The 12,726-nt window shown below is 38.9% G+C and overlaps 1 protein-coding gene across 1 annotated transcript in view; it reads left to right on the top strand.

Moving 5' to 3' along the window:
- MCTP2 (multiple C2 and transmembrane domain containing 2) overlaps positions 1-12,726 on the top strand; it is a 121,192-nt gene that overhangs the window by 99,185 nt on the left and 9,281 nt on the right. Inside the window, exons 20-21 of the mRNA XM_074880573.1 lie at positions 1,903-1,944; positions 12,433-12,542. Coding sequence (XP_074736674.1) covers positions 1,903-1,944; positions 12,433-12,542 — 152 coding nt within the window. The remainder of the gene's footprint in view (positions 1-1,902; positions 1,945-12,432; positions 12,543-12,726) is intronic.

Below are 12,726 nucleotides of genomic sequence, written 5' to 3'. Positions count from 1 at the left end.
AATACAGGCTAATTGTAGTAATACTGAAGAAAGGTTCATCAGAAAATTGGCCCTTTTCCTGTCACACATCCTGCAAGCAATGCAATGCCATGAAATTCAGGGGTGCATTTTGCATAAGCAGACTTACACATCTGCCCAAGTGCTTTGCAGGATTGGGATCATATGGAACAAGTAGTCAAAGTGCCTTTAATATTACCTGATTTCTTTTTTATGTGTGTCTATGATTCTAACCATCTGTAGGTCAAAAACAGACAATCAGGTGCTACCCCTAGTCACATCTGTCCTGCAGATGAGAAAAGGTTTTCTTCAAAATACCAATGCTTTTTACACAGTCATTTATTTATTTTTCACTTCTTCAGACCTTGGCTGCATGTGCACTACCTTTGGCTTTTGTGTGCCAACATGCACGTTTCACGTATATAGAAGAATGTGAGCAACAATCTTTGCAAAAGTGGACCTCAAATTCTCTCTGATTTCTGTGCTATAAAATGGGAATAACAGTATTAACCTTGTACACATGATCCAGTTGCCAGGAGGCTAAATTAGTGAATATTGGTAAAATGGCTTATGATTTACAGATGAGGAGCTTCTATAGAAATGTAAACCATGATCAGCCTTGAGAAGAGAAGACTTAGGGGAGACCTTATCACCATGTTCCAGTATTTAAAGGGTGGCTACAAAGATGATGGAGACTACCTTTTTACAAGGAGTCACATGGAAAAGATGAGGGGTAATGGGTACCAGTTACTGCTGGGGAGATTCCGACTGGACACAAGTGAACGATTTTTCACAATGAGAACAATCAGCCACTGGAATAATCTCCCCAGGGAAGTGGTGGATTCCCCAACATTGGACACTTTTAAGATTCATCTGGACAGGGTGCTGGCCCATCCTGTCTAGACCGTGATTTTGCCAAGAAAGGTTGGACCAGATGATCCTCGAGGTCCTTTCCAACCTGGTATTCTGTGGTTCTATGATCAGGGTTAATTCAGCTGCTCAGGGTATTCTGGAGAGCCAAAGAGTAAATCTGGGTATCTGAGCTCTCAGTACTTTCTGCATACAAGATGCAACCGCTTTTCTATAGAAAAGAAAAAGAAAAAAAAAACCCAAACCAAAACCACTCAACCTCCCCAAAAAACCCCAAATCCAAACCATCTTTTTGTTGTGATTCTTCACATTGTTTGCATGTTTCCTGTATTTAAAGTTGTAGTACACCGATTCAAATGTACCTATTAAATAACCAAGAAAAACTTGGAGGACTCTGTTAAAGGCATACCTTATTAAATACCTGGACTGAAAGCCAAGTGCTCCTAATTTTAAGCTTTAACCAAGTCTTTTGTGTTTTCCCTTACCTGTCAGCATAGAAGTTAAAGGGAGGAAATAATGCTGCATAGAAATATGACTGTGATTTGTGAGATTGATTATGTTCATACTAATGTATTTTCTCAAGTCTAATGTTTCAGTAATGGCTCTAAAGGGAGGGAGCAGTCATTGTAGCAGTGAGGATGGAACAAGTTGAGTTTAGAGTCCTCAGCCTTGACATACCGGCTGGTTCATTTGTCAGACTAAGAACAAAGCTGTTTACAGACAGTAAAAGTTGGCAATGAATTTGAAAGCCTGTTGCCTTCAAACTGCTGGACACAGTCACTAATGCTTTATTTAGACTTGATATTTGTATAGGGTATTGCATGCTTTGTTCAGGATATCACAAAAAAATAAGTCCTTGAATACAAAACATTATGTCTGAAAGGTGAAAGTGGTGAGGTTTTTTCATGACTTGCAATAGAAGTGGGAGAAAACTGTGTAATGAAATGTTGTGGGAGTATCATAAGCTTTTTTGAACATTGCCTGTCACTGAAAAATAAGTGTAGTGTTTTATAATATGGACATCTGCTTTTGCAGGAGCTTATGGGCTTGGATGAAGATGAGGATGAAGATGATAAGGTAAACATATCTCACAAGTGTGTTAGCTAGAATCAGAAGGAACGTGGGAGAGCACAAACCCACCATCCTATCTCCATGAGATCTTCATTTATTATCTGTATTAACTGGGAAAACAATTGTTACCAGTTTGCTGACTGGCAAATTTGAAAGTATGAAAAGATTGGTTTGTGTAACATTCCATAGTGGCATTACCTGTGCTCGACTTCTGAACATAATTGAATCTGAGCAGTCCCCAGTTTGTGCTTGAAATTATAGCAGGCACTTGTTCATGTATGTGCACTTATAGGTATGTGTATGGGTGGATGAGGTGCAAAGACATGCATGACTATGTAAAATCCCTTATCATCTCCATTTCGAGTGTTGGATGACATTCTGTACTAATGGCTTTCCCCAAACGATTTGGCATTTCCATTTCTGTAGGCCAGAATTGGTGTGATACGTGGAGGACTGGTTAGAATTTTCTCAACATTTCTTTCAGAGCCTGGGAAAAAACAGTTTTAGTTCATCAGCTGAAATGTAGAAAGAATCGGAATTGGCAAGGCCTGGTTTTTATTTTATTAGAGCATACTTACTCATTCTTCTCACTGTGAAAAATTCATTGGATTTTTTTTTTCAAGTTTATCAAACCACAGTGACAAATGATAAAAGGATTAGGGGGCATGACATATGAAGAAAGATTAAGAGAACTTAATGTATACAGCTTGAAAAAACATAAGTAAGTGAAGGAGGATCTGATAATCTATAAATACTTTAAAGCTAAAAGGTGAGGAATTATTTAACGAGCAACAGCATGCAAAGGAACATTAGCTGTTAGGAAGAAAATGTTCACAAGGCGATGTGAAACTTTCAAATTGCATACTAAGTTAATAAGACTCTTCTTGAATATTCTGTGTTTTAAGAGTGTTACAGTGAAATTGTTGATCATTGAAAAGTAAATCAATACCATAGTTAGCAAGTGTACCTTAACTTTTCTCAGTCACAGACACTAGAATTGAAGCTCAGCAGACTAATTGATGAAAACAGTTATTTAAATTTAACCAGCTCCTCTGTGGTGGTTATATTTTAATGAGCAACCAGAAATCCATCAAAGTTATAAAATGAACTTTAGACAATCTAGTTGAATTACAGGTTTCTTGTAACATGCAATAATTGTTTAAATGTTCTCATTTATAATTCACTCTTTGCATTGTAAAATTAGTCAACTAAATGGACCAATATCTGGAACTCATCAGAAGTTGCTAAATGAAAGTTACATCTTTTTCAAAGGGATACTGTGTATATCTAAAAGTCAGTAATTTCTGTTTGGTGGGCACCCAAAGCTAGACACCTGTAAATATTGACCCTATATCTTGTTTGTGTGATGCCTAAAGCTGTAACTTATTTGCTGGAACGAATCCCATTTACTTTCTTCTTTAATATTCCTTTTTTTCATTTGCAAGTGCTGAGGTGGAAAAAAAAAAAAGTAAAATTCTATTAAATAGATATTTAATCCTCTGTTTCCAGTGCTGTGCAACAGATTCATTACTTCAAAGCCAGAATATTCTAGGTTACATTTACCCTAGATTTAACTCCAGTGACTTTGGTTCTCTGTATAAATACAACTGGGTCACTTAAATATGGATCTAATCACTTTGCATTTTTGCCCCCCCCCCCCCCCCCCCCCTCCCCCCTGCTAAACAACTTCACTATCATTCTCTTTCTTGGTTTCTTTTAACTAAGTATGCAGATTTGGGAAAACTCCTGAGAGTCAGTGTTGAGCTGCTGATGAATTGGCCCTACCATTTTGTAATCAGCGTTGCCTCTATCTCCATTTCACACATGTACAGTGACTCTTTGAAATGGAGACCTGGTAACACTGGCTGAAGCTACTCACAGTAGACACCTCCGGCAGGCTTCTTCGTCAAGATAACCCTATATATCCCAACATTACAGCAATAATAATTCATAGCTTGTATTAATTGATATACTAGTGTTATGAGTCTGTGGAATTCTGACACAGAACTATCAGGAGAGAGAACTGCTAGCCACTGCATATTCCACGGCAAGTGCTGTGCAGCACTGCCTTAATGTCTTCATCCTGTCCTGGATATATCCCCTTTGCATCAGTGATGGACTATGCTTGTACTCTGATGACTTGCATCTTTAAGTACATTAGGTTATTCTAAGTGACTTTTCCAAGTCTGAGGGTGGCCAGTGCTCTCTAGGGAGTGTCAGAAAAATGTAATTTTATGACGTTATCTCATGGCAATGTCAACATTTAAACAGACAACTATACTTTAAAAAGAAGTCTGTGTATTTTTTTTTCCTCCCTAATACAAGAACTCCTAAAGTTGAAATCTGCTAGTTGGGTTGTGGTTTACGAGGTCACTGTTTCTGTTTCCTATCATCATGCTGTATCAAAATACTCACACACATAGCCTTTCTGGGTTCTGCTGCATGTTAGACATAACAGACCATGCTTCTGGGAATTGTAACACACCCTTGAAGAGATGAACTGTTTACAAATTATAAATACACTGACACTTAGTTCAAAAACCCAAGAGCAGATTAACTCCCTCCACCTAAACTATCTGTCTTAAATGACAGGTCTTAATTGCCAACTCCCCTTTTCTTTCCCCCTCTTCCCTCCACAAATACCAGCATGAGGACTGTAAAAGATAAGAGAGCTCTGTCCCTTTGGCACAAGCTGTTTGGTGGATGAATGCCTTCTCGGATTTGTGCCATCTTGGACATGGAGTTCTGGGGTCTGTCAGGCTGTCTGAATAAGGATTGTTTTAAAATTACATCACTGAAACATCTTTTGCCTGTCAGTAGAAAGGTATAGACAAGTTACATGCAGCTCAGTGTAAGTTGTCTGATTGTTGACCACTTCTGTTTATTTTACTCTTTTTTTTTTTTCTTTTTTTGACAATGACTGTAGAGCTTCAAGAGCAGACAGTTGCCCTGTTGAATGAGTGTATCATAGCACCTGACTGGAAAGAGTCTTGGAGTCTTCTCACGATCTTAAGTGGTCTGGATAAAAGTTTGCATCTCCTCCAAAACAGACAAAACTTAAATTACTACTATTTCCAGGTCTGGTATCTGATTCAAAAGAAAATCAGAGGCAAAACTAAATCAACAATTCCTGGTTTTGGGTTTTTTTTCTTGGAAGGTTTCTATCCGGTGGTGAGCCAATGTAGCCCTGCTTGGCTAGTGGGATGTAATAGGGAAGGATCAGATGACACTGTGGCTTTAAGCCAAGTTATTTGGCAACTTCCAAGAAGTGTTTAGTACCTCATGTATTGGAAAAAAGAAAAGTGGAAAAAAATCCCCAAAGAAGAAGAAAGATCCAATGTTTCTAATGTAGGAAATTCTCTGTCAAAAATAGGTACCAAAAATATACAAAGTTTTATGAACACAATTCAAAAAGACTTCAGTTGAACAAATTAAAGTCAAATTCCTCCAGTAGCAAACAGCTGACATTTTCCATTTGAGTTAGATTCAGCATGTGGAAACCTTCCGTATGGATCTTATTTGTACGGGTGGATTACGATGAAAATTGCATTAATTTTCTCCACAGTAAAGGTCAGTAATTGAAACATGAACCAAGAGTCTATTGTGTAAGATGCTATATCCCCATACTTAGGAAAGGTCATTCAAGACAATATCATCTCATTGTTTTCTTCCCTGGAAGTATAAATAATTTCATTAGTTTTTCTCTTCAATACAACAACTGCAATATAATATTTCAACATCTCCCATTAAGATTGCTGAAGAGAAATGATGGTAAAGACTTGAAAATACCCCATGATACACAGGGTATGTTCAGACTAACAAGGAGCACCCACCTTCTCCACAAAATTATGGGCAAGATCATGTCCTAAAAAATCCCACGAGGTGTGTGTTTGTGTAGGCATGGACTCCCTTAAATTGCTGCTCTTTCTTCAGTTGGCTCGTTGTGGCTTCTCTCTCACTGCTTCCTAATAAGTCTGCGCACAGACCATGAATATGTTAGTGATGGCGAGGTCTAAGGGACAGATTCTGCTACTTGACTGAGCTATGGTCAGTCCAAAGCTGGAGGATGAGACACTTCTAAGGACACATAATCATCTGGTCTTGCAACCATCTTGACTAAAGTGTACTACAAGTTTCCAGGTATCACTTAAGACACAATTGTAGCTTCTCTAAGTTTTCTCCAAGCTTCTTATTAACCTAATCAACTTCTGGTTAAGACAGAGTGCAGGGGTTGCCCTGGTTGTGCTTTGCTCTTTGCTTGGGAGCCTCCTGTGTACAAGAAACTGGAAGACAAATGGTCTGTTGTTATTTCTTATTTACACTGCAGCATTGTTTAGGACTGCTCTTATCTGTAGACATCTCCTAAGTTGGCACAATCCTTGTATTAGCATCATGAGTTTATAGGTTTAGGAGTGATGGGAGAGAGCAGTTGAAAGGAGAGACTTGCAGAGGAGTTTTAGATATTGTGAGGACTGTGGTATGGCTCTCCTTGCATAGAAACACTGGCAGCCCTATGGCAGTCTAAAATTCTCTCTCTTACCCTGGAGGTAGGTAAGCCAACATTGTAAATTCTCTAAATCTCTGGAGAAATATTAAGTAGCACTAGGCAGGTCACTGGATCGAGCATGTAAACCTTAGGGAGTTCTTGTCCCTTAAAAATTCCAACTATTTAAAATGTTATTAAAAATTATTTTGAATTGATCAAATGAATGAATAAGTCCCTCTTTCTCCTGCACCCCAAATTGCTAAAGAACATTACCTAAATTATAGATGATGATCCAGTAGTTTAAGTCTAATCACCATGTGACTGTTTGTAGGTCTTGTGTATTTCCAGGAAAAAGCACTACTTTTGACCAAAGTTGTTTTCTTTCCCCTTCCCTTTTCTAAGTCAAAGATAACTGATGACATTTATCTCCATTCAGGCTTCTTTCTTGTTGCTTCTTACACACATGTTTCTCACCTAAATGGTGTTTTATTCTGTTGTGACTACTAGTATTGCTTTAAAACTTGTAGCCATACCTCCGGATTTTGGGTTACTTTACATGTCTATGAAAATGCAAATGAGTACAGAAAATGCCTCTTAAATCCCCTATGTTTTGCGCCTGTGCAGAGAGGAAGCAACAGTTATGACCTAAGCGTCTCCACATAAACGTTTTCTTGTGTTGGGCTTAGGAGACTTTTGCTGGTCCTCTGTGCACAGATGAAATTCGTCTAATGTAAGCAAAGAAAGTGTAAGCATTGCTGAACAACATGTGAAGTGGTCATTTTCTGCCTTTTAGCCAGTGTTCCCCCAGCCGTAGCTATAGGATGATGTGCCATTGCTTTTAAAATCCATCCTTTTAAGGCCAATGGTGCTCTCCTTCATACCAGTCTGAAGTGATTCTATTGGCTCTGGTGGAATTATTCCAGATTTCACACCTTTTTAACTGAGAGCATAAATTGACCTGTATGTGTTGCATTTCCTCTATTTGGTAATTATTTCAAGTACACTCAGATTCGCTAAATTTCCACATCCAGGCAGGCACATTTGCAGCATGGTGTTAATAAACAAAAAGATCCTGTGATGCACAGTTTCAGGACTGCACGAGGCAATTGCTCAGAGTTTGGCAGCCATCCTCTCTGGGTACCCGTCCTCCTGGAATTGCTGAGAAGCCCTCCTCGACACGCAGTAGACACTGCAGCACAGGGCAAGACAGTGACTCAGCAAGGCAGATTGCTGGGTTCATTTCAGCCGCCTTTGGCTCCCACCAAAGGCAGGATCCAGTTCAAGGTTGCTGTGGTGACTATTTTTCAAAGCTCTGCCTGGAATTCATTTTAGCTACCAAGAGACTGTCTGTCACTCCATGGCTACCACCTCCCACAAGAGCTTCATTCTGATGCTAGACTGAAGCTGTTAGTGAAGTGTTCCCTGCAGACAATAGAGGCCAGTGGTCTGCTGTTTATACCCAATAAAATCTTTTTGGTTTCAGTTATTCTTCATCTACTAGTATTTTGGCATTAAGATGTTGTTTGGCACAGGTTTCGCTGGACTCCGGTAAGATCAGAGTTTTGTAGTCTAACATAGAGAAAGTTGCAAGTGAAATCCAACTTTGGCTAAGTCTGCTTTTTTCTAAATAACTACAGAATAATAGTGGAGCAAAAGGGCATGCGTGCCTGAGCTTTCTTCCTTTCTTTCCCCTTTCCATCAATCTTGTTTGTTGCTAATACACTGGGGAATTCATATCTGGTAGGTAAGATAAATCCTGGTAAAACATTGCCCTAATGTGCTTGTAGCAGCAGTGGCATAATGAGGGAGCTACTGTATAAAGCTAATCCTGAAAGTTAGGCCAGTCCAGGGCTAGGCAGATTAACTCCTCAAATTCCTGAAGATACGCAAGATTTTAATTCCTTAGTTGGCCTGTATCTTGTTTTCTTCCTCCTTTTGCATTAACCCCTATTTATGTTTTCTCCTCCCCTTTTCCTCATCCTTGCCCCAAGTGTTCCTCAGCTTTATATATTGAGTTTCCCTTGGCATGCCAGAAATCTGCTGATGAATACCACTTGTTTGAAAGTTGAATGCAAAATTATTTTTGTGCAAGTGTTTTATATGAAACCCAAGTGAGCAAGACTTTAGAACTTGCTAGTGGTTTTAAACTGAAGTTTTTAGTTTTGTGGATATGATATTTGCAGTATACATCAGAAATACACTTAGAGAATGTCATTAAAAGTTGCCTATGTGTTTGGAGTCTTGCTTACTGGTTTGGATGTATCTAGAGGAAAAATATCTGAAGGATAGATTTTAAAAGTAGGGAACAGCTTTTTGTAAAGATGAAAGCTATCAATCATTGAAAAAGAACGTTCACGAGAAGTTAGAAGCTCTCCACCATGCAGTTTTCAGTAACGGATGCTTTGCTAGAGCAGAAGCAGTAACTAGCATTATTTGGTCTTTGTTGCAGAGCAGGCGATTGATAATTTTTGCCTTCAATCTCTTCATCCGTAGGTCTTACAATTTTCCTTGCAAGCCCAGCTTTGACAACTCTAGTTCACCGGTCATGAATTGCAGTTAATGCTGGAGACAACCCCTGCTGGCGTGCTCCATAATTCACACACTTTTAAGGTCTTCGGTATTGGAAGTACCTCAATTTTGCCGTCAAGTGACACTTCTTTTGCACCTGTCTCTGAATGTCTGAGAGTAGCATAACATCGTTGGGTAGGAAGATCAGAGCTGTAGTAACCCTTTGAGTGCATTTACATGTCCTTCAGAAATGGAAAAATCTAGAAGCATCTTTCATTCTGTACAGCAGAGATTTGTTGTCTTCATTTACAAGTTTAAGTTGATGTACGTTAGCTGGACACAAAAGACTTAATTTCTGAATTTGCTGGGTGGTCTTGTTGGGTTTTTTTTTTTCTTCCCCTGACATGCTTAATCTTTTGTAAGACCCCTTTTGTGTTTTTGTTCATGCAATTATTGCAGAAACGAAGGTTTCTTAAATCAGGATATGCAAGGAAGATTTGAAGTAACACACTGATTATATAATTAATTCTCAGTTGTAAATTCATTTTGATGGAGTTAATTCTTTCCCAGAGGCTGAAGACTAGTTTTGGTCCACCCACAGTGCTGTAATTAGCTATGAAATAAAGAAGAAAAAGGCCTTGAAGGAATGGAAGTTTCACGACTGGTTTTAGGAAAAAATGCCAGAAACAGGCGGGATATTTTATTTTTAATTCAACAAAAGCTTCTGAGCTGTAATTTTGAACCATGGGTATCCAAATCCTGTTTTTCAAGCAGCATAATATATTGAGTCCAAAAGAAATCAGAAAGGAATGATACCTGAGGACAATGGAGAAAAATTATCTGGGTGATAGGACCTTGCACAGATGGGAAAGTGTGTTTAGCAGAAGATATATTTAGGATTATTTTTTACAGCTTCCACAAATATGGTAACATTCAAGTATAGCTTTCTGTATGACAGTTGTCCATTTACTAATAAATATGGACCAGTGACTGCCTTGATGGACTATGAACTCTTTTACTGCTGCCAACAGTGTTTTGTGAGATACTGAGTTCAGAAATCATAAACAGCACTCCAAAACCTAAATAACTTGGAAAATCCTATTTGTTGTACTTCATTTGTCTGCTTGTCTCTTGCTTAACCAGTGACCTAATCACCCTGTAGATGTGTTTAGACTGCAGGTTTCCAGAACAAAACAATAATAATAAAGAAAAGATGTTGACAAATTTCCAGGATTTTCAAAAGATTCTGCACACATTGCAGCGCATACTGCAAGGGTAGTTGCTAGCCTATTTTACTCTCTAATAACTGATTTCATTTACAAGGCTTTCTAATCCCAGTCTGTCTCTGCCTTTTCCTTGGTTAGGCATAGCTTGTATTATAAATTGAAAACACCATTGTCTAGGGGTGATTTTAGCATGCATGTTAGGTAAGAATATGCACGCAATTGTCATCATATCACAGGAACTGGTATTTCTGTTTTATTTTCTTAGTCTGCTTGGTGGCTGCAGCAGAAGTTATGTTGTATTGGTTAAACTGCATTATCACCACATTTCTAAGCTCAATCGAAGACGTGTAAATGAAGTCAGCATGATGCAGATAGAGCTGACAGATGATCTTCCTTGCAGCTCTGGGTAGCAAGAGTAGGCTTGCCCTGGAATATCACTTTATCTAAAGTGGTTTCTTTACCCCTCTGTCTGAATTTGGGCAGAATGAAATTCTCACTGGCTGGTTCTCCATGAACTGCTCCCCAGCTTCATCTTCCAAGTTTGGTGCAAAAAAGCCAACTATGGCTAAAGGACTGTTGTACCATTCTAGTGAGTGAATAGTTAAATATAATCTTAATGTGTCATTTACATTTGAGCCTAACAAGGTTATAACTGGAGTTGTGTGAAAATGACTTTTTGGTGCTATTTTCACATAAACGGGCTATTTATTTATTTATTTTGTTCTGGGGTTATTTCACACCCCAAGGGTTTCATTTTTGTTGGTTGTTTTATTAATGTAAAAATACCCATTTTCACACCCAAATGTGTGATTATTTAAAACGCTGCTTCTATTCATTGTGCACTCACTTGCAACCTAAAGGCAAATATTCAAATGTCTGGAGCTTAATAACTCCGTGGTGGTTTTGGCTGAATTTTTAAACTCAAAAATTACTGTGAAGAGAAATGGGCAGTAAGTAATTCAAAGGGTTACAAGGGCTGTACTGTCATGTCTGCCTCTCAGCATCCAAGGATGGCTCATACGTTATTCCGGCACACAACGCTGTGGTGCAGTGCCCTGTCTCAGACTCACACCAACCCTCTCACAGCACGGTAGTGCCAAAAGACTGTAGCAGTGAGCCTTCGCCTCTCTGGCCCCGTGCAACTTTAAGTAGCCTCTGATCCTCTCTCCTGCATGGAGAAATAATGTGGGTTCACAACACAGAAGCAGAAATGCAGCAGTGTTGATCCGAGTGCCTCTGGCCCTTGCTTACTCCCACCCACCCTTTCCCCTGCCCCGGCTGCTGAGAACCACAGAGAACATGGATGCAATGTGTGGTTTACCAGCATTTCCCCTCTCTGGGCACTGACTGGTTAAAACACAACTTAAAATGTCTTTTTTCTAAATTGGGCTGATTTTGGAGAGTCTAAATGTGATGTAAAATCAGTGTCCAGGGCTCTGCATTTTGTAATAAGTGAATGTTTTGCTGATTTCTTGCTAGAATATCTGCAACCACACCAATTTGCATGCCTGTATGTGTGTTAGATTGCTGGCAAAGAAATGCTGAATGCTGATAATTGTATACTGATTTCCAAGGCTGATTTAAGTCATTTTGATTTTTAATTCATTCTGTGCTTCCTTTTTATTTCTGCACATGTGTAGTAATGTCCTGTAATGTTGTTGCCTAAAATAAGCAGTAAGAAATAAAGTTGTGAGATGACTGCTGTAAAAGGAAAATGACATTTTTTCCTTTGATTCTTCTTTTTTTTTTTCCCCAGTAAAAGAATAGGTCTCTGTATACAAAATGTTCAGAAAAATGTTGCATTCACTATCTTGCTGCTAATTTATATACAGAAAAAGCATGGCTGTTGGGAGCCTACAAAGCTCAGAAAAGTTATATTCAAAAGTTCCGCACAAGAATATTCTTGTTCTTGAGAAGCACTGAGCACCCAGCGCTCCCCGACAGGTCAGCTGGACTCGGGGTGCTCAGCACCTCTTCTGTTTTGGCATGCTGCTGGGTTCTTCAGTGAAAGCCTGGTTTGAGTTCCTGCAGTTGATGCTTGTTAGAAGATGTAGAAACCTCTGCCCATGTGCTGAGGAAAAGGAAGAAAATACAGGGAACTATATGTCTTCATGTTAACTGTATGTGATAAACCCAGGGTGTGTGTTCTCTCCTTCCTTCAGTGATATACGAGTTCATGGATGCATCAGCAGTACTGGGAATCCTACTTTCTTCACATGAGCATGTTAACAAATGCTGAATATATAAAGTTTTGGTTTTCCTTTTTTTTGTTAGGAATCTGAGAAAAAGGGGTTAATTGACAGAATCCACATGGTCCAAGAGATCATCATAGCTGTTCAAAGCATCCTAGAAGAAATAGCATCATTTGGAGAGAGGATTAAAAAGTAAGTGATAATTTTTTTTCTTGCTTAGCCATGATTTTCAATGAAGCAGAGCTAGGAAGATTAAGATGGAGTGAATTTCTTGCTCCAAAAATAACTGCAAGGTGTAGCAGGAGAGCCTCACCACTCCTACCACCATTCCTCCTTCTCATGGAGTCCTTTACTCCAGAAATCTTTCCAAAACATA

Source organism: Strix uralensis, chromosome 11 (assembly GCF_047716275.1).
Source record: "Strix uralensis isolate ZFMK-TIS-50842 chromosome 11, bStrUra1, whole genome shotgun sequence".
Classification (NCBI taxonomy): Eukaryota; Metazoa; Chordata; class Aves; order Strigiformes; family Strigidae; genus Strix; species Strix uralensis.
The sequence above is the reverse complement of the archived record's forward strand: the minus strand, read 5'-3'. Positions and strand labels throughout refer to the sequence as shown.